At 40.9% G+C, this 27,509-nt stretch overlaps 2 protein-coding genes across 4 annotated transcripts in view; both read right to left on the reverse strand.

The window, feature by feature from the left end:
• Positions 1-111: 111 nt before the first annotated feature.
• BBS7 (Bardet-Biedl syndrome 7) lies at positions 112-20,019 on the reverse strand. Of its 2 annotated transcripts, none has more exons than XM_064149921.1 (19): positions 19,879-20,019; positions 19,419-19,484; positions 18,559-18,621; positions 17,070-17,245; positions 16,686-16,872; positions 16,007-16,079; positions 14,975-15,091; positions 14,132-14,262; positions 13,319-13,403; positions 11,469-11,571; positions 10,687-10,879; positions 9,465-9,539; positions 7,843-7,908; positions 6,027-6,166; positions 4,914-5,078; positions 2,681-2,790; positions 2,463-2,566; positions 1,457-1,571; positions 112-810 (listed from the first exon to the last, which is right to left on the reverse strand). In XM_064149921.1, exons 1-19 carry the CDS (start codon positions 19,912-19,914, stop codon positions 674-676), a joined length of 2,142 nt encoding a protein of 713 aa, XP_064005991.1. In that variant the 5' UTR covers positions 19,915-20,019; the 3' UTR covers positions 112-673. The 2 variants fall into 2 exon arrangements, with proteins under 2 accessions (XP_064005991.1, XP_064005990.1); XM_064149920.1 differs by having other exon boundaries at positions 1,457-1,580.
• Positions 20,020-20,299: 280 nt separating this feature from the next.
• Positions 20,300-27,509, reverse strand: part of TRPC3 (transient receptor potential cation channel subfamily C member 3) — a 42,337-nt gene continuing 35,127 nt past the window's right edge. For both annotated transcript variants that reach the window (XM_064149918.1, XM_064149919.1), the window contains exons 9-12: positions 26,828-27,037; positions 24,072-24,155; positions 23,012-23,087; positions 20,300-21,239 (exon numbers count right to left, since the gene is read on the reverse strand). In XM_064149918.1, the coding sequence (XP_064005988.1) occupies positions 21,097-21,239; positions 23,012-23,087; positions 24,072-24,155; positions 26,828-27,037 (513 nt within the window). In that variant the 3' untranslated portion in view covers positions 20,300-21,096. The remainder of the gene's footprint in view (positions 21,240-23,011; positions 23,088-24,071; positions 24,156-26,827; positions 27,038-27,509) is intronic.

Consider the following 27,509-nt stretch of genomic DNA (forward strand, 5'->3'; position numbering starts at 1 on the left):
GTCTTGCCAGAGCAAAGTGAAGGGGGAGACTTACCTCTCTCAAACTGCTCTCTCCACACTTTTGCTGCAATGAGAAGTAAGAGGGATCTTTGAAATGAAGAACAGACATCAGACATGGACAGAGGAATTTTAATACCATCCACCCTTTAACCAGGAGTTACATGTAGCTTCAAAATTAGCTAAAATTAAACCCGTTCTCCACTTTCTATGCACACACCAGGTGGAGCAAGCCTGGTGAGACTGCTGTACTGATTCTCCAGTGCAGCAGGCAAATACGCATAGTAGAACTCATAAATCTCTTCTAAATCTGGTTAAGTCTCTTAAAACCAGTTTCTTTATACATTCTTATATCTGCAGAACAGACTACTGCATGTATTCTGCAACAGTGCTGAAAAGGTTTTTACAGAAAGGGTATTTGGTATTTACATCTGCTTTTAAGTTTTCTTTCATTATGAAGAGCACATTCAACGTGCAGGGCTGAACACACACAATAGTTTATATGAACTAAAGTTGTCTGCCTGTATTAAGCATGGTAATAAAGGTGAACAAAACATAAAGAGTTAACAGTACAAGAGTAAAAGTGTTGGGCTAAAAAAAGTGGTTTGGACTTGGGACACTGAACTGCCTTGATTGATTAAAGAAGAAAAAAACAAGTTACTGTGCTTTCTCCTTGTTAAGCTGCAGCTTCAAAAAAAGCAATTAGTCCATCTTGGTCACAGCCATCCAGAATCTCCAGGAGAAGAGGAACTCTGGTTTTCACATTGGTGCCTTTAAATTTAAACTTGTCTATGAAGAGATCTGTGATCATCCCTGCAAAGGCATAATGACAGGACTTATTATGGGGCTTGTTTTCATTATGAGGTATCTCTGGTTTTATTTACCGACTATTCTAGTTGATGCTGGGTTTAGAGACAAGACTCTTTTTAAACTTTGCATTTTAAACGATTATTTACTTTTAAAAGAAACCCAAAACACTCTTAAACCAGCCCAGATTCCAGCCTCTTTCCAAAGTGTGTATTTCTGCCTTAGAATGACCCACATCCTAAACAGTAAAGAGATAAACTATCCCAGGATGGATAATGAGGGCTCTGCTTCCACTGTATATACACAGGGCTATTAAAGCTGGTGTCTGGTAGAGATTCTCTACTGAAAGCTGCACAGGGGACACTAGAGAAGGTTACAGAATTTCCTTCACTACATGACATCATCTTCCATAAGTCTTCCCACTCCACGTGCATTCTTCTGGTTTTCCGTGTTTGGGTTTTATTTGTTGTTGGTATTGTTTGTTTGTTTGGGATTGTTGTTGTGTTTGTCTGATTTGTTTTCCCGATGTTAACCACTCAGAACTTAAATCTCTTCTGCTAATACTGACTTTGTAACTATTTCAGTCATGTCCACTGTGCTCTCTAGATGTGAAGTTGCATTTAAATTAAAAAAATTGACTTAATCAACAAACCATAAAGTCTCTCAAGATGGGCAGGTTGTCTCTTGTATTCCTCAAGCAGCTGATCTGCTTCTTCCAAAATGCTGCGGTACTTTGGTAGCAAGAAGTCCACATTTCCTTCATGGACCTGTAATTCCTCAAAGACATTTTAAATTGTAACAATTAACAGCAGTTAAGTATCATAAGAGCATAGAAGAGAAAATTATGCTTCCATCTGACAGGAAGAAGTACTTTAGAAACAAAACAACTCCCTTCTAATCTAGCAAGAGTTAATTTCTAAATGCCTCCTTTTCTAGTCTAATGAAATGCTAGTAGGTACTTGTCACTTCATAGAATCACAGAATGGCTCAGGTTCAAGGGACCTTAGAGATAATCTACCCCCACCTCCGTGCCATGGGCAGGAACACCTCTCAACCAGACTCATCCAGCCTGGCCTTGAGCACTCACAGGGAAGAGACATCCACAATCTCCCCAGGCGATCTATTCCAGAGTCTCACCACCCTCATACTGAAGAATTTCTTCCTAAGATCCAGTTCTAAACCTACTCTCCCTCACCTTCAAACCATTCCCCTTGCCCTGTTGCTAGACAACCTTATGTAAGTGCCTCTCCAGCCTCCCTGTAGGATCCTTTCAGGTATTAGAAGGCAGCTCTAATTCCTGCCCCTAGACTCTTCTCTAAGCTGAACATCTCCAGCTTCCTCAGAACAGAGGTGCTCCAGCCCTTAGATCATCTTTGTAGCCCTCCTCTGGATTTGCTCCAACAGCTCTGTGTCCTTATGATAGGATCAACAGAATTTGACACAGTATTTCAGGTGGGGTCTCACAAGAGTAAAGGGGAAAACGACCTCTTGACCTGCTGGCCACACTTCTCTTGATGCAGTCACAGACAAGATTCTCAAATCCAGTATATCCAGCTTCCAGCTCGGAGTACTGCCAGAACTGCATCATAGCACAGCACAGCCCCCTCTGACAACATAATCACCCATAAACATCCTTCCACAGAAGTCCAGGTACTTACTCTCAAAGCATCTATTAAGTGAACCTTCTTGGCCAATAGCTGCTGATACTCTAATTTAGGGTGGATAAGCTTTAATGTGTGTCTCACAGATTCTTCATTTACATCTAGTAGGGAGTCAAAAAGAAAATAAAACTACAATAAAGAAATGAATAATACAAAATCTAATGAAAGAACACAAAATTAAGTGAAGGGCAGCAAAACAGAGAAGGAGGCTTTACCATATGATATGTTGAGATTGATCTTCCTTTTAGTAGCCTCTTTGGAAAGCACATCTTTTAGGATGGATATTGTAGAAATGTTGTCAGATCTAAAACATCCCTCACCTTTTCTACAGAGGAAGAAAAACCTTAAATGAATACATACATGCATCCATTGGACTTTTCCCTACCTTAAAACAGAAGTCCTGTATATCAATGCCCAAATTGAAGCAAGCAACCTCTATAAAAGTCATAAGGATTCTCCATGCATCAAGATAGCTGTGCACACACACCTATGCTATTTCTTCCTTACCAGTGAAATCTTCACAGAGAACAATTTGCCCAGTAAATAAGACAAAGCAGTATACACAAGTCAGTTATACACAAAGCAGTTATTGTGTGGCAACAAATTATACAGGGAAGATTTCTGAGTGGATTTAGATTTTAGCATTCCAGTATCTTGAAGACAAACAGCAAGCTTCAATACCAGAAGGGATTAAAACCACTCTCCCTTTCCCCCCGCAGAAAACACCACCTAACAATTTTCTACATTAGCAGCAGACAACATGCATGGTAGGCTGGGAACAGGCTGGAATCTGTATAATTACAACAGTTAATTTCTCCATGTTTTACAGTTCCATTTCAGGTGGAAACATATCTTCCTTCAGAAAGTTATATAACTAATTAATTTGAGAACAGAGTATTAAATCTTAACATTGAAATAGTATTTATCTAATCACAGAATCATAGAATCAACCAGGTTGGAAGAGACCTCCAAGATCATCCAGTCCAACCTAGCACCCAGCCCTAGCCAGTCAACTAGACCATGGCACTAAGTGCCTCAGCCAGGCTTTTCTTGAAGACCCCCAGGGACGGTGCCTCCACCACCTCCCTGGGCAGCCCATTCCAATGCCAATCACTCTCTCTGGCAACAACTTCCTCCTAACATCCAGCCTAGACCTACCCCGGCACAACTTGAGACTGTGTCCCCTTGTTCTATTGCTGGTTGCCTGGGAGAAGAGGCCAACCCCACCTGGCTACAATGTCCTTTCAGGTAGTTGTAGACAGTAATAAGATCACTCCTGAGCCTCCTCTTCTCCAGGCTAAACAACCCCAGCTCCCTCAGCCTCTCCTCATAGGGTTTGTGTTCCAGGCCCCTCCCCAGCTTTGTTGCCCTTCTCTGGACATGTTCCAGCACCTCAACATCTTTCTTCAATTGAGGGGCCCAGAACTGGACACAGTACTCAAGGTGTGGCCTGACCAGTGCTGAGTACAGGGGAAGAATAACCTCCCTTGTCCTACTGGCCACACTGTTCCTGATGCAGGCCAGGATGCCATTGGCTCTCCTGGCCACCTGGGCACACTGCTGGCTCATCTTCAGCTACTATCTATCAGTACCCCCAGGTCCCTTTCCTCTTGGCTGCTCTCCAGCCACTCAGTCCCCAGCCTATAGTGCTGCTTGGGGTTGTTGTGGCCAAAGTGCAGAATCCTGCACTTGGCCTTGTTAAATCTCATCCCATTGGCCTCTGCCCACCCATCCAGCCTGTCTAGGTCCCTCTGCAGGGCTCTCCTACCTTCCAACAGATCAACACCTGCTCCCAGCTTGGTGTCATCTGCAAACTTACTGATGCTGGACTCAATCTCCTCGTCTAGGTCATCAATAAAGATATTGAACAGGACTGGGCCCAGCACTGATCCCTGGGGAACACCACTAGTGACTGGCTGCCAACTGGATGTGGCACCATTCACCACCACTCTCTGGGCCCAGCCATACAGCCACTTCTTGATCCAGCACAGAGTGCAGGAAAAGAAGATTTTCAGCTTAATGCTTACCACATTTTTGTTTGCATGAGTATTAAATGCTTTCTAAGTTATTTCTGCCCCTCAATTAGAAAAAAAGGGGAAGTTAGAAAACAACAGGCATCACACAATATTAATTAGCTATGTTCTTTAGTTCTGAAAGCAAGCCAAAATCTTTAAAATATATCAAGCTTTTCCTCCCTGGCAACTTTGGGTTTTGAACCAGCTTCAAGAAAAACCCTATTCAGGTTCCAGACTGAACCACTGAGGGATAGTGCTCTGCCCTGGTAATGCCTGGCAATCCTTTGTTCTCTTTAATGGCAGTTCTGATGGGGCTGAAGGTGGAAAGGTGAGTGTGGAGTACATATGTGAAATGATGCTTGCAGACTGATTAAGAATGAAAAAGACAAACACCCCAGCATAGTGACATTGAGCTTTAGTCACTGTATCTTACCTGTAAGTACTTTCAAGCTGTGTACCCAGGAAGGTGTTCTGAAAATAAAAGGTGACACTCTCTCCAGCTGGAGTCTTTTCAGGCACTTCAGGCAGGCAAAAGACAACCCAGGAGTGAATTTCAGCAAAACTGAACTGGCCTTTGAGCATCAGTGTATTCATGGGTCTATGACATCAGGAGATTAGAAATAGTTAATATCTATGAAGGAGGGGCACTGTCAGTGCACTGGTTAACCCTATGAAAATTTTAGTGGTGGTTTCCTTTTAGTCAACACCCTGTAAGAAGTGAGGTATCTTGCTAAGTGGTTGCACACTGCAGATTACAACTACCTTTCTGCATTTCAAGACAAAAGCTTTTGCATACATTCAGGTTTCATGGTATGTCAGAACTGGCTAAGAAATGAGTTAGAAGTTTTTGACATAGCCCATTTCAAGTTACTAAACCTGAAACTTATGACAAAGGTAAATAACTGACAACACAGCCAACATGACTAAGATCCCCAGGAGTTTGACGTGCTGTAACCACAAATATAACATTCACATCAAGAACAAGGCATAATTTGCACATTAAGTAGAAGCAACTGATATCATTTCCTCAATCTTGCAGTTTTATTTTGAAGCAGGCAACACTTGGGTGGCAAAGCAAGATGTTGATTTGAAGCTTGGGAAAAATCAAGTAGAAATTGCATATAACACTATGTGCCTAACAGACAGATAACAAAAGAAGTCTTGGCTCAACTTTACAGACAAATTAGGTATGGGAAAGAATTACATTAAAAGGGTGGAGGGGAGAATAAAGCTAAACTGTGGTTGCCAACATGGGAAAGTTTCCTTTCCACCACACCCTCAGCTCTAATAACACATGGGACCACACTATAATCCATGTCAGTAAAATGAAAAATAATCTGAAAATGAGGATGAAGAATGGCAAGGAAAGCAGGAACCCATAAAATCCTTATCTTCTGCCAGAAAATCCATAAAATGGAACTACAGGCTCAGAACTGTAGGTTAGGAGTTAGGAATGACATACTTAAGTTTATAGAGTAAAGGCTGTTTCAAACGGATTGTGTAGATTTTTCAAGAGAAAAAGACATAGATTTTTCTTTGCAAATACCTGTCCTGATCAACAGAGTGAGTTCTCTGATGAAGAGAAAGTGGTTTAATTTGGTACTGATGAACTTGGCAGGTTTTTGGTTGAATTCTTGGAGTTACATATGCTTGAAGTGTCCCATATTGCCCTTCAATTGATCGAACCTGAGGAAATCAAAGTGAAAAAGAAAAAAAGATTAAATTTATGATGACTTGGAAAGATTGGCAGGTATTCAAAATACACCAAAGACAGACTGTAGTACTCCAGGAACATTTAGTACATTTAGAGTACTCTACATACTTGCTAGGACCACTATAAATAGAGCAAATCAAGAATCATATCATAGAATCATAGAATCAATCAGGTTGGAAGAGACCTCCAAGATCATCCAGTCCAACCTATCCCCCAGCCCTAGCCAGTCAAAACTTGATAAAGTAGTTCCCCAATGTAGTCCTGCTGTATTAGATAAATTAAATATTAATAAACTAAACCCTACTAACTTACTTTCTGATCAGTTAAAATAAAAAGTCTGTAGCTTGCCTCAAATTCTTCAGCAGCTCCATTTATTTATTTTTTTTAATGATGGAGAAAACATATTCTGCAGCAGCTGGCAGCAAAGAGCAGATCAAAGAACTTAACAAAGTAAGATGAATTTCAAAATATCTTTGTAACAAAGTTCTTCCAGAGCTAATTTTGGAAAAGTAAGAGGCCAGATTTAAGTTCAAGCCTCAGAATGCCCAACAAGTAGGACACAGACACATTCAAGCACGTGCCCTCCACACCTCTGAGGACTCAGTAACACATCAAGTGCTGCTGAGACCAGTTACAGACTGTGCTAAGAACTTTACCACTCTCACAGAACTGAGAAGAAACAGAAGTGTCCCACCTATAGCACCAACACAGCTGTGAAAGCAGGCAGAAGAGCTACTGAAACAGCTTTATACAAACAGAAGACTGCAGTTCAAGTGCAGTTTTGCTTTATAACCTCTTCTCCCAAGTAACTAGCAATGGGATGAGAGGAGGTGGGCTTAAGTTGTGCCAAGGGAGGTTTAGATTGGCTATTAGGAAAAATTTCTTTACTGAAAAAGTGGTGAGGCTCTGAAAAAGGCTGCCCAGGGAGGTGGTGGAGTCACCACTCCTGGAGGTGTTTAAGCAGCGTGTACATGTGGTGCTTCAAGATACAGTTTAGTGGTCATGGTAGTTGGGTTATGGTTGCACTCTGTGATCTTAAAGGTCTTTTCCAACTTTAGTGATTCTATGATTATGTGTCCCATTTTAGAAATGTCAGGACTCCAAAAGCAGTGTTGCACAGGAAGACATCCACTCCAATTTTAATAAAACTAAGTAATTCAAGAGCTCTCTTTGCAATTCAAATCACCAAGACTGAAAAGCTGTATTGCCTGTATAAGCATGGGATGCCTAGACTTGCTTTCTTTCCAAAACACAAGACTACATTCCCTGGTTACTTCCCAGTGTAAGTTCCTTAAAACACTTCCAGGAACAAAGAGTGCCAGAGCTTTCCTTCCTATCCTCCCTGCACTTTAAGTTCCACATTCTGTCTCCAAAATGAAGTATTTTCACCGTGATTTCTCCACTGCTTTCACCTTAGAGACACACAAGGAGGACTCCAGGCTCTCCTGTAAGCCTTACAAATCTAACAGACACATATAAAGGCGCACAAGCCTCAGATTAGCAGGCTCTCAGGAAACAAGCATCAGTAGAAATTGGACTATTCATTCACTCAGGCTGAGCAGTCAGTGCAGGCAGAGATCTCTCTGTTCCTAAGCAGACATCTACATAACCATTAATTTATTATGGAAAACGTATTGGAGCATTTTACCTTAAGTTCAAGTCTTGTAGTATTTGCTTGGCATCGGTAAGTGGCAAGAAGGAAGTTGCTATTTGGCTGTAAACAGCAAAAATCCAGAAAGAAAAAAGACAAAACAGGTCTGTGGATTCACAAAGTTGCACTGCTGCTCTGTTTTAACTGCAGACATGTACAATAAAATGTTTGCTATTTATGAACAGCTGTTTTTAAAAAGTTAAACACAAAATGGTAATCTCTGGTTCCCTTAAGTATTCCAATTAACTTTAATGATGGTAGAATTAAAAAAAAAACAACTTTATATCAGGATGTGATGGTTTGGGTGTTCCCTGCCCCCCCCACACTTTAGAAATCACCCAGACTAGCCTCAGCCAGCTCTGGAAATATGAATGAAGCTTATATTTACAGCTAGCACGATATACAAGCAGATATTTACAGTATATACAGTTATATACAGAAATATACAAGGTAAAAGGTAATACAGGATCACAACAGCCCTCCCAGAAACCTGAGTCCCCAGGAGGGGCTCCCAACTGCCCCTTCGCCTTACCCCTACCCCTCTCAACCTTACCCCAGTCCCAAGGAAGAATGAAGGTTCAGCCAGGGGGTTAGGAAGCAAAGTGGATTAGTCAAAAAAAATGGACGGTGAGGTTAGAGAGTAAGATGCAGCTCAGAGCTCACCAGCAGCAGAAGTGAGAGACTCCTTTATCTATGTTTGGATTTTTACTTTTATACATCTCAGCAAGCCTATGAGGGAAGTAGACATCACCACTGTTTTCCTTCCACAGCCTATAATCTAGTTCTTCTCACCAAAACATTCCAGCTAGCTTCAAACTAGCACAAAGGAGCAATCAACTGAAGCCTTTTACACTCTTTAATACCACTATAAAAAACAGATAGCTATTTTGTGTCTGAAGAATGCAGGTTAATCTGCACCACTAATCTGCAATGTTAGTCCAATACCCAAAATATAAAGATCAGGAAGAAAACACAAGAAAGAAAGCCAAATTAATCCTCATGCATGACAAGAACCTTAAAATAAAAAAATTGATTTCTGAAAGCTCAATTCTGTGCAAATTGAGTTCTTAAAATACTCAGAGAACTCCTACAAGAAAAAAAGAACTCACAGAAGATTTTCATAATGCTGAAGTAGTTCTGGATTTCTCCTCTGGCCCTAAGCACCATTAGTAATTCTATAAATATTTAATTTAATAATTACTACCTTAAAAAATGCACTTAAACATGACTCCCCATACAGCAGAATCTTCACATGCTAAAGTAAGAAATATGTACTTCACCTAAATTATTCTGAAATAAATTCATGTCATACTGGTAAAACCCAGAAGAGAGCAATGCTGAATGTGCCTTTCACACTCCTGGTCAGGCAGAAAAAAGCAAGAGAGCTGTCACCCCTGGAGCCTTTTGCACATCTTTAGTTTTGCCTTATGTCAGGCCCTATCATTAACTCCTAATTCTGCAGTGTCTCTAACGAAGCTGAGCTCTCCAAATCGACCAAATTAATAGTTTTACTCAATATATTTAAAAGTGCAAACATAAAACCCCAAACTCTGATTTTAATATATAGTATTAAGAGCTTCCATCATGTGATCTCTATAAATATCAACTATTTTCTTTACCTCAGAATCACAGCTGCTAAAACTGACAACAGCAGAATTTTTATCCACATCCAGCAAGTCTACTGGGACATCACTCTGCAAAACATGAGATGGAAAAATAAAGAGCTTAAGTTCTTGAGTAGCTTCCAGTGCATTTATCCTCTAACTGTCATCATTTCAATAAAGTAGAGGCAATGATTGCTACATCCAAGAGGTAAAAGCATAACAGACACAGTTCACTTACTTAATCTCAGATTAATGTGATGTGATGATCTTTCTCTTATTCTCTTATGCAGCCCTGAACTCACGTGTGGCTGCCTTACAACAACTTCAGTGTTAGCTGTGTAACTATTTATCAGACATGAAAGTGCATTGCCATCTTCCAGACATAAAAGCACATTTCATTCATATGCCTGACATATATTAATGACTGAAGTGTTTCTCTGTTTTAATATGGGCATTACAATATTCATTTAGGAAACCAGGGATCAGATCACATAATGATTACTGATCCTTTCATTTCTTATCTAGAGGTGTCTTCACTGAAATTAAATCTAATAGTGGTTTAAAAATGAGGTTAAAGGATATTACAAAGGGTACTGCTTTATAACTTCATAAAAGTGTCAAGAAACATTGATAAATATACAATTTACCACCTAAAAAAGTATCTTAAGACCAGTTTATTGTTTTCTCAGAACAGAGGAATACCAAATACTGCTTTATATATCTTTAAAGAGAAAACATAAGTTGTAAAACCTACATTACATTCAGGACTAGATTAAGTATTTCCTTATTCCTCACTTAGCTATGGAAATAGCCAGTACTACAGAGCTGCATATTAGCTGTTGCTTAGCATTGCTCTAATAACATCCTTAATAAAAATGAGATTTCTGTTAACAAGTTAAAAAGGAAATCCTGCAACAGATAATTGCTGCTGAAATAAGGAAGGACATGGAAAAGCAAACGGTAAAGCTATGTAGAAAAGTGCTAGTACAGCAGGCATTTTGGTATGTTTTGGTGGTGTGCTCTGTTTAATAGAAGTTTGTTATGCTGTTGCCTAACAAGCATTTTTAACAATCACTCCAACACTACACAGCTGGACACTTCAATTCTCTCTTAGAATTATCCAGACATTTAAAATCCCTTATACTTAAGATACTGTACCTCAGCTTTTTAAACCAGAAGGTGTCTGAATGTTTTATTTACACACCAAGTGAGCCAACAAGAAGAAAACCACACTCACCTGCACCAGGACATTGTCTATAGCTGTCTGCACCTCCAAGATGAGGCTGTAGCTGGCATCATCCTTATTTAATGTAAATTTGTCATTCACACTAAATGCAGGTACAGATAAAACAGCAGTGCTGGACTGAGAAGACTGCTGGTATTTTTCACGTTCCTGATGTACTTTCATCTGCAAGTGTTCCAGTTCACTCCTAGAAACCACACAGAACATCTTTAAAACACCTCAACAAACAACAAAACCACACAAACTACACAAGCTGCCCTAGAAATTAGGTAAATTAAGCTTGCATGGCAACTGTGTTTATCTTCTGTCCACAATTTTCCAACCAGAAGTAGACTAGTGACTTCCCTTCCACAATGATGACAAAGATCAAATATGAACTATACCATGAGAAAAATGTAGATAGACTTCAGGACCTCGCCACAAGAGATTTCTAGGAGTCACAGGAAAGAACAACTGTTTTCCTTCAACAGAACGATGCATTCTGAACTATATGCTAGGCACTACCTTCCACCCACCATTGAAAAGCTATAACCACCATAGAAGGAGGGAATTTTATCTTGCTGATACTGAGGAAGAAGGCATTATGACATCACCACGTGAAGGGAAGATAGAGACACTGAGATGAGGCTGCTACTCATTTCTACTCTGAAAAGGCTTGATTCTACTTCTAGATATACTAATGACACAGAAAATCCAGTGAGATGGGCAGGAGAGGTGGTATTTCAGCTTTTAACATTCTAGTTCTCCCATTTAAATTTCTACCTAATGCAATTTACCTTAAGGATGAAATCTTGTTCTGCATTTCTTGACTTAATTTTAGTTCTTCACCTGATCCACCTTCTCTATGGACAGGTTCTGTAGTCAGTCCTGTCAGCCAGCCTAAACCAATAGATGAAGTTTATATTCTTTATAAGCTATAAAGAAAAGTCTATACTCAGCTTTTGTATGAGTGGAGCAATCTTTGTTCCTGGTATTGGGTAAAGAAAATCAAGCCTTTAATCCTTTGGAGGATTAATCTAGACACTAAGGGTGATTTTTCTAGGAGTTTCATTCTTAATTTACAGACTGGAAAACATTATTTATTCTTTTTCATTAAGTACTTTGAGCAATAAATCCTCTGTAGCAGTTTTCAACTGAGCACTTCGATTTTCTCCCACTTCTCTTTCTTTAACAAAACCTTGAATGATTGGCAGTATTATTGCTGAAAACAAAACAAAGCTGTGCCATGGGTTTGTAGCAAACTGTCTGCTGCACAGTGTGCTTTCAGATTGAATGCTGCCAGTTGAAAGGAAAAATAATAACAAGAAAATAACATTTTTGTTTACTTAACTACATTTAGTTATGAAAGTAAATACTAATTGATTATATCTTGTCTATGCAGAGGTTTGAATGGGGATTTACTGCTGTAGTTACCTCACCTAACACAAGCAAACAGTTAAGACAGGATTATTAAAAAACAGATCCTAAAAGCCAACCTGTCCACAGTCTTTCACATTTCTTTTGGTATCCACTTCAAGCACCAACAAAGCCCAATAAAGGACGATGAAATTAAATATCCACCACATTCCTACGCTGCCAGCCTTCAAGTGCAGCTTTTACTGCTCTAAGCACTACTTTTCCTCATCTGCCAAAAATGCCCAACTCAGTCTACCGCACATCCTGCCAGAGTGCATCTTTGAGAACCCAAAGGCGATTATGAGCTTTTGTTTTTCTTTTTCTTTCGTGATTCACGGATCTCTGCAAGAAACCACAATGGACTTGAGCCACAGTATTGTTGCAGCCTGTCATACCAAGACAATTCATGTGAGATGAGCCATAACAGTCTTTTGATCATTCAAAGGCTACCTAAAAGAGGCACTTGAGCACCATTACTTCTCAATGACTGACTGAGAATTGAATCCTGCCAAAATAGATGATTTTGAATACAAGAGGTTTCAGTAGGTTAATTTTTTAGCACCGAAGACAAAGGAAGACAGGGAATTAGAAATGTTTGGGCCCCTAGCAGTTGCCATATGCAGCACGTTTATCAAGGCCTGACAGTCAGGCCAACAGCTCAAATCCTACAGGGGCTGCTGCAACACCTCACATGAGGAAGTTTTATTTTCTGCTAAAAGCAAAATCAACCCCATTTAAAGCCTCGTGGAACTTGAAAAGGAAGGTAATGACGTAGAAGATGGGAATCAGTATTTGTAGTTTAGAAAAACAAGATAAATAATCCCTTTGGACATATTCATGATTTCAACAGTTAGGCAGCAGTCTACACCAGAGAAAAATTGACTGTGGTGTTACAAAGCAGAACACATTAGTATCTTCAAATTAAAAACATAGTTTAAGTATAAAAAACATTACTTCAAGTGTAAATATTACACGAGAAACAAGTTTTTCCATGAAACATCATAGAATCATAGAATGATTTAGGTTGGAAGGGACCTCAAAGATGACATCTAGTTCCAACCCCCTGCCATAGGCAGGGACACCTCCCACTAGAATAGGTCACTCAAGGCCTATGTTCATCTAACCTGGGTCCAATCAACAAGAGGTGTGAGCTGCACTAACATCATAGCCTGCTTCATTTTCATCACATCCCAATATAAGACATTTATCAAGTCAATGATACGAAGCTTACCTGAGTATGTGGATGCTAAAATTTCATCATACCCATCTTTTCCAACACAGCCACCCTGGATTGATGCAATGCTCTCTGATAAGGCCTTCAAATAAATACATTCAAGCAGAGGAAAATATCACTGTACTCATTTCAGAAGTTTGAGAGGTTTGGGGGAGGTTTTAAGTGATGTGCTCTTCCTTTCACCTGTATCACAAATTACCTACAGAGACCCACAATGCCTAGATCTATAAAAGAGTAAACTAGCGGATGAGTAGCTCAGCTAAATCAGGGTTTTTCAAATCCATTCTGGTTCTACTCTGCATAACAAAGACATTAAAAATCACTTTAAAACAAGACACTGATGGGCAACATTTTTTCCAACAGGAATTCCCAATCCGACTGAAGGCTGCAGTGATCACTATGAATGAAATCTACTCCTTTAAACAATTCATAACCCAAGTAACTATGCTCAGTAAAAGCCCCACAGCTTATATTTACAATTTGACATGTAAAACAGAGACTACACACAACACGGGGTTGCTTTTTGACTGAGAGAGAGGCACTGTAATAGGCTTCACTCAGGAGAAACTCAGAACTTTAACATACCTGCTACACCATTTTCATTTTTGCTCAGTTTTCACTTTATTGCACTTAAACATTACAACAGTGCTTCAAAGTTCATATTGTCAATATTAGAGCTCATCAAGTTAAAAATAAACCCACATTTAGTAGTAATGATCTTATAAATACTTTCAACTTTTGAAATATTGCTCTTTTCAAAAACAAATCCTTTCCTCCCAGCAAACAAGAGTGCAATGAACGCAGGCTTACATGATCATATCGAAGGGCAGGGTCATCTGCACTCTCAAAGTTATAGATTTCTAGCACTCCATCATCTCTTCCAACAAGTAATTCTTTAACTCCATCTCCCAGAATGTCAAAATTATCAATACATAAGATACCTGAGGCAAAAGAAAACAAACCCGTTTACTTCATCTTTATTCATGTATGCCACAGGCTGCAGTGATACAGAGATTCGTGGTGAGCTTTGGAGGTTCTACTAATGCTATTTCGGGATGAGTCCAGCAGAGGGCTGAAGTCTCTCACCTCTGCCCCAGGTTCGCGATTGTACAGTGAATTTTACAGCAACTCCAAATCAAACCAGACAGTTCCCTCCGCGCAAAGTACTGAACAGTGACCTCATGTGGCATACTTCTGAGGGGCTTAACCCTCTCTCCTCGCACATTTCCCCAGATGAACTATCTGTGAGTTCACACTACTCTAACTATGCCAGCTGAAGCAGCAAGCACTCTGTTTCCTATAAATGACTTAATTCTACTGGTAAACGGACTACTAGGAGTGCTGGGTAAGGTGACAAAGAGAGGGACCTTTCTTCAAACAATCATATATGAATCTACGGTGCTTTACAAATGCAACTTTAAAAACACATCCTCAAGTACTGGAAATATGAATGAAAAACCCAAAGAAGGCAAACCAGTTAGAATTACTTGTAAGAAAAATCCAAAGAATGAAAGACAGCTTACTCATATCATACACTGACTTCATTGCAATATGTCTCCAAAGTAACTATGAGTAAGATTTCCTGATTTTTATACTCATAATGAAGCTTCAGATATGCTGGAGAGCTAAAGGGAGAACAAGTCAAACACCTACCTCCTCTCTTTTTTTCATTTCCAATTTCCCATTTAGGTATAGGTTTTGCACCAGTAATCTGAATAAGGCCGAGTTTACCATCAGAAGTTCCATATACAACTTCTTCTCCAGAATCACCTGAACACATAAACTGAATTTAGAATCCATAAAGCCAAGTATTTCAATTTAAAAGATTTGAAAGTATCGTGTAGTCACTCTCTACAGCCTGAGGGATAAAGAAAATCCCAGTTTTAGTGATGTGTAACAGAACTGTCAGGCATTGAAATTCAAAAACAAATACATGAAACACCTTATCAGAACACCTGCTCTGATAATTTCTTCATGGCTATCACTTTTCTCTGCATGAATGCTCCCCTGCACTGGAGGTCTACCTAAAATCCAGTATCTGAAATTTCAGCAAAGATAGGCTATTAAATTGCCTTTACAGAAGAGAAATAAAGATTCAGAACACACAACCAATCATGAAGGTTGCGCCCAAGACTTAAGCACATGAGAGCTGCTTTTCCAAACCAGCTCTGAATGCTCTTGTCATACAACCTAACTAAAACTAAATTAAGCATCGGATCAACACGCTAAAGAGATTTCTATTAGGTTACAACAGATTAGCAAGAAGGATGATGAAGCTATTTCAGGCTTGATCCTTCCATAGTCTTAGTGTATTCTCATCCATCCATGGAGGGATGCAGCTAGAAATTCTATAGTTACAGAAATCCATGTGTAAAAGAAACCCAAATCCAGAACTTTGACATCGCCCCCAAAGGTCCCATATGTAATTACACAGTGAGACCACCCTGTACGTAACTGAGGCTTTCAATTAAATGTTAATATCATTTAGAACTGTTTAGAATAGTCATATGCCTGTGGATACATTAATTTTTATTTAAGAATTGACTTTGCATAGTCAGTTTGCTGCAGCATTTTTAACAGTAGCTTAAAAATCAAGACAAAATGCCATTAACAAACACAAGCAATGCATTTTCACTAATACACTAAACTGACATTTAATTATGTGTACACTGAAAATCTTGTTACCCCCATTTCCATTGTTCAGTGCAAGAACAGTAGCTGGTCCAGGAACTTCTACTTCATACAGTAAATCAGATCCCTGAAGACAAAGACAACTATCTTGAATGACTTGTTCAGATTTCTCAGCAACAAACAAAAACCCTCAAACACCTCCAAAATACCAATCACAAACCAAACCCAAGTCCCACAAACATAAGGACCAAATTTATTATAAATAATAACAAAATATATGCTTCGCTCATACAAATTCCTACTATCTACAGAAGAACCATTTGTAATCCAAAACTGGGTAAAGTTTATATAAATAAAACACAAGACTCTTGAAAAATGTGTTGTTATTATTAAAAGAAATCTGTAAATTTCTCTGGCATATAAATTTGTTAAACCACTTAATATCACTCACAACAGTAATTTGTGAGAGAAAGAATTACCAAACTGAGAAAGATCTACATATTTAATTCCCCTACTGGTCTGAAGAGACTGGTTTACAGTGGTTTTATCAATCCTCATTTTTCAAGTTTTTAATAATGATTTTCCTTTAAAAACAAATGTACTAGCATTACAGACAGCAACCACCAAGATAGAATATGCTTCTCCTTATGCTATTTGAGCCGTGCTGATACGTGAGTTCCTTTAAGAAACAGCCCAATTCTGTGGCCTCAATACATAAAACAAACAAGCAGACCTGTAAGACTCTAAGAACTCTATCCTGGCATGCAAGGACGGGTGTAATGCAGTTCACTTTATCCACAGGAAGGCAGAGAACATCATTGATTTTGTCTCCTGACAGATAGTAGTGCTGATCTTTGCAGTCACAGTAATGGTTATAGATGTAACTTGCACACAGAAAGAGATCTGCTCCTGAAATATGCCTGAGAAAGAAAAAACACTTCCTGTAGCACTTTCCCAGGACAACCTTTTAGCCCTACTACATGCACGCAGTAGCACCTGCAAAATGAAGGCACTTAAGTGTTACCTGCAAGCACGCTAGATGGTAAAAAAATATTTCACAAAATCATAAACTAACAATCTGCTATGGCTGTAACAAAATGCAGAATCTCACACATACATTGCCTTGATGTTTTCAGTGAGGTTAGTTTCAAATGTAAGAAACTGCTTCCCTCTTTTTGTGAAACCTCTCACTTCTGATCCTGTAGCCACAAAAATTTTCTCTTGTGGTGTATTAAGAGCTCCTCCCAGCTCCAACCTTGAAATTTTTTTGCCTGGCAGTGTCTTGAACACTGGCTGTAAATAAAAGAAAACATTTAATCAGCACACATAGTTATTTTAATATAAAGGATAATACATTTACTTTATAATTTCTGAAAAAGCTAATAAAAACTATGGATTGAAAGCAGACTGTGATGGTTTGGGTGTTCCCTGCCCCCCCACACTTTAGAAATCACCCAGACTAGACTCAGCCAGCTCTGGAAATATGAATGAAGCTTATATTTACAGCTGGCACAATATACAAGCAGATATTTACAGTATGTGCAGTTATAGACAGAAATATACAAGGTAAAAGGTAATACAGAAACACAGCTCCCCTCCCAGAAACCTGGGTCCCCAGGAGGGGCTCTCAACCACCCCTACACCTTCCCCATATCCCTCTCAACCTTACCCCAGTCCCAAGGAAGAATAGAGGTTAGGCCAGGAGGTTAGGAAGCAAAGTGGGTTAGTCTCAAAAATGGAGGGTGAGGTTAGAGAGATGCAGCTCAGCCAGCAGCCCACGCCAGAGTGATGCCAAGTGTCTTATCTATGTTTTGAATTATGTTTTTATACATCTCAATAAGACTATGAGCAAAGTAGACATCACTCCTGTTTTGATTTCACAGCCTATGATCTAGTCCTTCTCACCAAAACATTCTAGCCTGCTTCAAACTAGCACACAGACAAAGACAGCCTACACATTTCAGAATCACAGTGCAGCCAACCATTTTGTAAGTCAATAATAAAAAAAAAGCTGTAAAATAATTAATTTAGACTTTATTATTTTGGTGGTATTCATGGACAGGAAAATTCGATCGGTAAGTTTCTGTTTGTGAGGGTACTTGTAAAGAACAACACCCTTCCTCTTCTACTTTGAGTCTTTATTCCAGAATACTGCACAGATTTCTTTGTATTGCTAAAGTCCTTATGAACTTCCTCAAAGGGGAAGGAAAAAAATGTTAATTTGTATTAAGCTGGTCAAAAGCCTAGGCTCATAAAAAGCAATCTCTGTCAAAAGCCTGCAAAGTGACAGACGTAGTGCAGGCTGTTGTTCAGTCACAGTAACTGAATATATGTGCAGGCCCTACTGAGTTGCAAAGCAAAAGGTGTTAAACTGAATTTCTCTGATGATGGTATAAACTGGTGTCTGACTCTACAACTGTGAAGAGCCACGTGCTTGTCCAAGCTTAAAATCACCATATCCTCATCACAGCTAGCCATCAGTCTACAGCTCTAACTAAACACCTTACCCAGGTATTTTATTCCCCATCTCAACTGAAACAGACTTTCAAAGTTCATCAGGAAGAACACTTTAAAAATAAAATTATAGATTAAGCATTTCCACTTACCACAGCTTCCCCTTTTTTTATGCCAAAACATGTAACAACTCCATCCTGATCTCCAACAACCACCTTCAAAAGTACAGAAGATAATTTCAGAACAGTGCTTCCCCTGTATTTCTCTGTATTTAAGTACTTTAAGATGTACAGCACTTAATTGATGTAGGTAGAAGGGGCCTCAAAGATCATCTAGTTCAATGCCACAGAAGTGAGCAGGCACAACTCTTCCTGAATCAGGTTGCTCCGTGCCCTGTCCAACCTGGTCTTGCATGCTTCCATGGATGGACATCTACCACCTCTCTGCACATGTGCCAGTGTTTAACCATCCTTATTGTAAAACCTTCTTCTACATACATAATAATAAATCTACCCTCTCCAGTTTAAAGCCATTATCTCTTGCCCTACCACCACAAGCCCTCATTCTAAGCCTCACGGCACCCTTCTTACAGACCCCTTTTAAGGGCTGGAAGAACGCTCTAAGGTCTCTCCTGGAGCCTTCTCTTCTAAGGGCTGGAAGAACGCTCTAAGGTCTCTCCTGGAGCCTTCTCTTCGGCAGGCTGAACAACCTTAACTCTCTCAGCCTGTCTTCACAGGACAGAAGGTTCACGTTAAACACCAGCAAACCAGAAACCGGTAAACTATCCAGCCTCTGTGGTTTCAGCAATACTTTTAACTTTTTAAAATTCCTTGGAGATTTTTTTTTTTCTATCTTTTCCCAAAGTTTTCCACAAAAGTTCCAGAATGTCGTTCCAAAGCTTTTCCCTCTGAGGTCCTAACTAAAGAAACTCAAGAGCGGATTAATGACGTTATCATCACAATACAGTCCTCAGCCAGAAAGCGACCCGGCCGGAGCCAGCAGCTGCCACCACCTTCTGCGTCGCCTTTCGGCCCGAGGCGGGAAGAAGCCTCATCGTCTTCTGCGCTGTCACTCCCACCTGTGGGGAGACACACTCGTGAGCCGGGCACGGTCGCCCAGCGCCGGGGGCAGGGCTGAAGGGAGGCGCGACGGAACGCGCGACTGAATGCTGCCCGAGGAAGAGTGTCCCGGCCCCGCTGAGGCGGCTCTGGAGCCATCGCGCACCAGGGAGCGAAGCGGGAAGCCTCACCGGTCCCGGTCCCACCGGGAGGCGCTTCCTCACCATTCCCAAAGCACCAGGACCCTCCTTCGGGCATATCGCCGGCCCCGCCGCCCTCACGTAAGGCTGCCAAGACAGCTCCCCCTCACCGCCCCGCGGCCCCGGCCGCTCCCACTCGCCCGGGCCGCTCGCTGCCGGTTCGGCCCGCTCCTTTGAGTTAACGGTTCAACGGTGCGACACTTAACCGGCCCACCTGCAGGTAGTCCACGCGGGCCAGGCTTAGTTCCATTGCAGCAGTGGGAAGCGGAGCCGGGCCCACGCCACCGTCCCGGCTCCCTTACAGCTCCCGTTACCGCGGCAACCTCCGCGGGCGACCGGCATCGCCCCCAGTCGGCCTCCCATTGGCCAGGGCTGACGGCGAAGGCGTGAGCCCTGGCGAGGCGCGCACTGCCATTGGGCAGTGTCCCAAAGCGGGCGGGCCCGCGGGGGCCGCCGCAGGGAGCCATTGGCCGCCGGCCGCCTCGGGCCCGATCTTGTGGGAGAGGCTGAGCCGCCCTTCTGCCGCGGCAGGGCCCGGGCGCCCGGTACCGGCTCCGTGCGGGAAGGCAGTGCGGCCCGGCCTGGCTGGGCAGTCTGGGGCCGGTTCCTACCGGCTAATGGAGGAGGGCACGGTGTATCAGTAAAGTAGGAATATTTTATTGAACAACGAAGCATCGGAGGCATTGTTTAGAGCAGTGTAACAAAATACCAGCCCTGCACGAAGGCTGGAGTTTAAAAAAACCATTTCTAGCACAGAAAGAGCAGCTTAGGGCTGAGTTCACCTCACCTGCCAGAGCAGGGTTTAAAAAAAAATTATATATATATATATATTCTTGAAAGAGGCTAAGTTAAGAAAGGGTAGGTGTGGAGCCTCGTCCATACACACGCTAAACACTCAGTGCGGCTGCAGGCAGTCACACTTAGCTCAGTTTTATTCCTTCCTTGTAATCATACCATGAGACCTCAGCTTAAACACAGCACTAGCTCCCTAAGAAAGAACCATGATCTCAAGTAATCCTCCACCCAACTCCAGTGTGGTACTATGAAAAAATCCAACTCATAACCAGTTGCTGCATGGAACAGAGGACTACACTGTAAAGGTTACTTTAATTTTTGCTCTTGCAAGTTTAGTGCAAAGGATTCTCAAGATGTATTCATAAACCTGTTAACATATCAGCATCTGACCATGATACCATTTTAATGCATAAATGCAACCAAAAAAAAACAGTTCTTGCTTTCAGACAATTAAAATGATGAGCACAATCTTTTTGTGGTGAGTTAATAAAATTTCCTACGACTAAATTCCAGAGAAGCTGTACATAAAGTTATTTAGTGCTAAAAATCTACAATACATTTTTCAAGTATAAGATACTGAAATATTATTGCCAATAAATAGTTGTGCTGTAGTCAAAGCTGTGATTCCTTTGTCGACTCATTCACATCTCAACATGTTAGGATTTAATTTCTCACTGAGTTTATGTATCAAAATGGCCAACTCTTCTGTGGCTTGGGACTTATCCTCCAAAAGTTCATAGCGAAGACTGGAGATATCCTGCTTGATTTCCTTTAATTCACCTGTATTCATGATTGAAAGAAATAGTTGTTAGCAATGTCTGACATTCATTTAACACTGTCAAGTCACATCAGTACATATTCCCGATTAGTATCTCAAAATGTTCACAACAGCAGGTACCAGGGATAGGGCAGGGTGGCTTTACCTCTTCTTCATTCTCAACGAGATGTCTCTCCACCCCTAAATAGCACCAAAGGTATTTTAATGGTCCACTGAACTCTAATTGTGCTCCACATATACAGAACATCAAAAAGTCTAAAAGTGCTTTACATAGGTTAATGAATTAATCACAGCAACACTGCTGAGCAGATGGCAAATATTAGTATCCCCCTTTTAGAGAGAGAAGGCAAAGAGATGTTTGGGTTTTTTTTTTCTGAAGTGATGTGCCAAGATCACACAGGGAAAGTGTGGCAGAGCTGGCAGTAAAACTCACAGCTTCTGAGTCTCTCTCCTCTTCCTTACCAATATCCTTTGAATTAGAAAAAGTCAGCCACTTAAAAATTACATTACAATCTGACACAAGGACAAAACCAGCATTTAAAAGAAACAGTGTTTCCCATTATGCAACGTCAAATTTAAGAGCAGAAATGAAAAATAATATGTATTATTCTTCCAGCAAGTGAGAGGTATGTGAATTCTTACACAACAGCCATCACAAGAGAATGATTTGTCACCTATGAAATAAAAGACTATGAAAGAACAACTAAAGTGGTGCAAACAGGGAAAAATCTCTAGACTTACATTTAAGACAGCTGCAGTATATAAGAATGCAGAAGTTTTCTGTTTAGATTATAACTTGGGTAAGAATTCTTGGTGCACCTAAACTAGCCCAAACCAGAACTGCTTATGCTAAGCAGGTATGTTTTATTTCTGGAGGCAGGCACATTGATCTCTTACTGACTGAACCATGACAGATGGGGAACATATGTTCCCCATATGGGGAACACCACCATAGCTGGGGTGTTGCATTTCTGAGAGTAGAGCCAGCTTTGGAAGAGACATTTTATTGCCTGGTAATCTTTTAGCTAGAGTATAAATGCACCCCATATTGCACTCACTCCTGTTATTTTGTTTGTGAACCTGCCCAGAGCTCAAGAGTTTCCTTCTTGGTATGTGTTTCATTGCTAGAAGGCTGCAGGAAGTAGGACTGCATTTGTCTTAGTCTCATCCCAATGTCAGGATGTGCACCTAGACCTTGCACTCCTCACTGCTACCAAGGGAAGTTCTGCACTGTCACCAGAAACACCATGGTCAGATCCATCATTTCTCAAAAGACCTCTGGTTGCACGCTGAAACAGTGGTTACAACTGTCACTTTCCTCACCACACTACTAACTATGCAATTTTGTTTAATGATGTGCAACTTCATGGATGAATATTCCAGAGGTTTATGAAGAAAGGTAACAAAAGTAGCTCATGGTGTAAAGGGATAAACTGTGTATTCAGATGAATAAAAGAGAAAGATATCCTGCAACTGTGGCTAGGACTCTGCAAGTGTGAATAGTGGCTTCCTTACAAATTTCATCTGTAGCTGCATCACATCTGTGCTCTTTTTCACCTGTAAAACAGGCCCATATTTCTCAGTTCCATTTCTTTGATTCTACTTGTCCACTTTTGTTGCCACAGGTGTACTTCCAGTGCTGAGTTCCATACATTTGAATTAGAAATAAATCCTCTTTTTACCCAAAACCCACATTCAACCACCGTAATACTGACTGCTAATATAATGTGACAAAAATTATCTCTGAATAGTGCAAATGCAGTCTCTTTCTTACCTTCATTTACTTCATCATTTTCTTTGTCCACTTGTGCTTTCAGAACATAGCGTTTTATCAGTCTTTTCATTATTTGCTGCCAGATTAAAACAGTTACATAACCAGGTGAGCATAGATAATTAAACACTATTCACTTTTCTTTCTGAACTATCTCTCCTGCATCTGTTTAAGTGAAAGAACGAACAGGCCCAGATCAAGCAGTTCCCTCATGTGGCCTTTTTTCAGCGGCATGATGAGATTCATCGCTGCAATAAATGTTCTCTCATCCAATTACCTCTTATTTATAAAGCACCACATCATCTTACAGGGAACAGGACAACAAGGAAATGCCTCAACACACTCAATTTAGTCTTCAAGTGGCTTCAGAATACATCTACTTTGCTACAGTAACTCTCTTTCTTTTCCCAGAAGCATCCTGGAGTTTGAGTTCTACAGGAAGTTTTCTTTATCTGGTGAGGGCAAAACATACTTGAAACAAAACTGTGCTATTGCCTTCACCACACCTTGAGTACTGTGTCCAGTTCTGGGCCCCTCAATTCAAGAAAGATGTTGAGGTGCTGGAACATGTCCAGAGAAGGGCAATAAAGCTGGTGAGGGGCCTGGAGCACAAATCCTATGAGGAGAGGCTGAGGGAGCTGGGGGTGTTTAGCCTTGAGAAGAGGAGGCTCAGGGGTGATCTTATTACTGTCTACAACTACCTGAAGGGGCATTGTAGCCAGGTGGGGGGTGGCCTCTTCTCCCAGGCAACTAGCAATAGAACAAGGGGACACAGTCTCAAGTTGTGCCAGGGTAGGTATAGGCTGGATATTAGGAAGAAGTTCTTCACAGAGAGAGTGATTGGCATTGGAATGGGCTGCCCAGGGAGGTGGTGGAGGCACCGTCCCTGGGGGTCTTCAAGAAAAGCCTGGATGAGGCACTTAGTGCCATGGTCTGGTTGATTGGTTAGGGCTGGGTGCTAGGTTGGACTGGATGATCTTGGAGGTCTCTTCCAACCTGGTTGATTCTATGATTCTATGGTTCACAAAGTTCTATTACAACAGTGACTACTGTGTGAACTTACCTGATAGCGTGTCGGCTGATTGAGAATGCTGTTAAAACTGTGGGATTCGAAAACTCGGGAGTTCGACTGAGTGAAAAGGTTTAACTAGGAAGAAAGAAGAGAAAATTAATGGTGTGGTCAGCAGGAGCAGGGAGGTCATTCTGCCCCTGTACTCTGCACTGGTTAGACCACACCTTGAGTACTGTGTTCAGTTCTGGGCCCCCCAGTTTAGGAGGGACATTGAGATGCTTGAGCATGTCCAGAGAAGGGCGACGAGGCTGGTGAGAGGCCTTGAGCACAGCCCTACGAGGAGAGGCTGAGGGAGCTGGGATTGTTTAGCCTGGAGAAGAGGAGGCTCAGGGGTGACCTTATTGCTGTCTACAACTACCTGAAGGGTGGTTGTGGCCAGGAGGAGGTTGCTCTCTTCTCTCAGGTGGCCAGCACCAGAACAAGAGGACACAGCCTCAGGCTGTGCCAGGGGAAATTTAGGCTCGAGGTGAGGAGAAAGTTCTTCCCTGAGAGAGTCATTGGACACTGGAATGGGCTGCCCGGGGAGGGGGTGGAGTCGCCGTCCCTGGGGCTGTTTAAGGCAGGATTGGACGTGGCACTTGGTGCCATGGTCTAGCCTTGAGCTCTGTGGTAAAGGGCTGGACTTGATGATCTGTGAGGTCTCTTCCAACCCTGATAATACTGTGATACTGTGATTCACAGCTTCATTTCATTCTTGGAGACATCCAAGAGTCACCACAGTCACTGTATCAGAATATTGTTCTCAAAAGGAGCTGAGATGGCTTTCTTTGTTGGATTGGGTTTTCTTAAACACTGATCATTTTGGCCATCCTGTTCACAGCACAGCTTCAAAGCAAATGTGCTCACACAGCTGAGGAATTAATGAGTTAAGACTTGCCACAGTATGGGGAGACTTTCCAAATTGGTTTTAACAAAGCTCTGTTGTCATCTGCACTCTTCAGCACACTTTTAACTTGTGCTAGTTTGAAGCTAGCTAGAATGTTTTGGTGAGAAGAACTAGCTTATGGGCTGTGAAAGGAAAACAGTGGTGATGTCTACTTCCCTCATAGGCTTGCTGAGATGTATAAAAACAAAAATCCAAACATAGATAAGGGAGTCCTGCACTTCTAATGCTGGGGAGCTCCGAGCTGCATCTCTCTCTAACCTCTCTACCATTTCTCTGACTAATCCACTTTGCTTCCTAACCCCCTGGCCGAACCTCCATTCTTCCTTGGGACTGGGGTAAGGTTGAGAGGGGTAGGGGGAAGGTGGAAGGGCGGTTGGGAGCCCCTCCTGGGGACTCAGGTTTCTGGGAGGGGAGTTGTGATCCTGTATTACCTTTTAGCTTGTATATTTCTGTAAATAACTGTATATACTGTAAATATCTGCTTGTATATTCTGCTAAGCTGTAAATATAAGCTTCATTCATATTTCCAGAGCCAGCTGAGTCTAGTCTGGGTGATTTCCAAAGTGTGTGTGGGGTGGGGAACACCCAAACCATCACGTAATTACAAAATGCATGCTCAAAACCATTTCTGCTTGCCTTTTTTTTTCTCCAAACCACCATTTTCAGGAACGATATAATACATTCAGTGGAATGGTTATTGCTCCATTGTTCAAGGACCACAAACCCATCACATCCCAAAATCATTTAATTTTGGTACTTTAATGACTTGCATTCTAAGTATGAGAGTAAGTACTGCTGCAGGTAGGTAACTGTTACTGAGTGTTTTGTTAAATAAATAAATAAATAAAACTCAAGGTACATTTTTCTAACACATCTTGTACAATGACTGGAGATATCTCATGAGATACAGACACCTGGAGTACTAGAAAGCAAAAAGTGAGCAGTTTGTACCAAAAAAAGTGCTTCTAGCTAAACTGATTTAATTTTTTATAAAGGTGCATCTACTATCACTGCCTACAGAAAACTGGACAAAAATATTTTCTTTACAGAAGACTGAGTACCACTAACAGCTCAGAAGTCCTAGGCTCCAGAGAGATCTTTCAGAAAAGACTAGACTTGACATTTCTGACAATTCACAGTAAAACAATAAAAAATATTTTGAAGGTGTTTTTTTCAGTCTTTGTAATACACAGGCCCTTGAGCCTAACTTACAAAAAAACCCCCACAAATGGATCCTCTTTAAGCTGTCTGTGCCTCAAATTGCCATCAGTAAAATTCTCTCAAGGGCCCTGTGACAATGCATTCCTTAATATTTGTGAAGGACGTTTAGATATCCAAATTCAGGATGTCATGGAAATGCAGTTATTACTATTTCCAATTCTCCCTCTCTCCTGTTGTCTTCTATTGAGAATATAGCTCTTCACAGTAGAAAGTTAGTATCATACTGACCACACTTTCATCTTTTCCTTGTCCTAGTGACACATTTTCTCTCCTTGTTCCACCCATCCACTACTATTTTTTTCCACTCTGCACTAAAAATCTTTATAATGGAAGCTGAAAGCATCTTTATTAAATATTTAGGTCATTTCTAGTGGGAATTATTTGTGTCATGGAATGCTCAGTTATTTTTGTTTAACTGTGCTTTTCCAGTCACTGGACCTCGTTGTCCTAATAAATTGACAGCTATTTTTCAGAGTTATGCAGTGCACTTAAAGGGTCTGAAATACAGACCTACGAATATAAATGTTTGACTAACTACTGTGCTATCACCAGAAGCACAGGTTATAACCTAAAACTTAAAGCAAAGCAGGATGCTGGAATACACAATTCTTCAGTGCAACGAAAAGATCTCAATACTTACCCTAGATTTGGAATTGCCCATTCCCATTTCAATGTCCTTCTGCAGCCGTCTCCTCCTGCACTTCGAGAAGTTAACGATCCTCATGATGAAATAGAAGAAAGATTTGGGGCTCGGTACGAGACTGAAGGGTGGAGGTAATGTTTTTCCATCATCAAAATACGATAACCAAAGTTTAGAACGAGCAAACTTCCACTCTACGTCACTGTCATCCTGTGTTAAGAGGCAAAACCAGGATGTGCTTTGCTTTTATGAAATGCAAAACTTCTTCCAAATTTAACTTCTTTTAAATGTTGACCCTTTCTGACTTTACACAAAATGTTACTTCCTGACTAGTAAGGCTTCCAGTATTACTGCAAAAATGCAACCACTTTATCAAGTGCATTTTAACTAAATTTCAGTTGTCTCTTCATGACAACATCTCATTAGTCAGTTAAAGTATGTGAACTACTGAAACAAGTGTTACTTTTGCACTGAGGGAAAGCCAACACAAACTCCTTGCTGAAGTGGAATTTTTTGGGGGGTTTAAAGTCTTGTTTTTCCCCATTGAAGCAGTCACATGAATTTGGTATTCACACAAATGACAAAGTTTTAGCTTCCAGGAAGCCACAGTTTAAAATGGTAGTGCTCACAGCTTTTACATTACTATGGAAAGTATCTCATTTATAATGGAGCACAGAAAATA

The sequence above is a fragment of the Pogoniulus pusillus genome, chromosome 10 (assembly GCF_015220805.1).
Source record: "Pogoniulus pusillus isolate bPogPus1 chromosome 10, bPogPus1.pri, whole genome shotgun sequence".
Lineage (NCBI taxonomy): Eukaryota > Metazoa > Chordata > Aves > Piciformes > Lybiidae > Pogoniulus > Pogoniulus pusillus.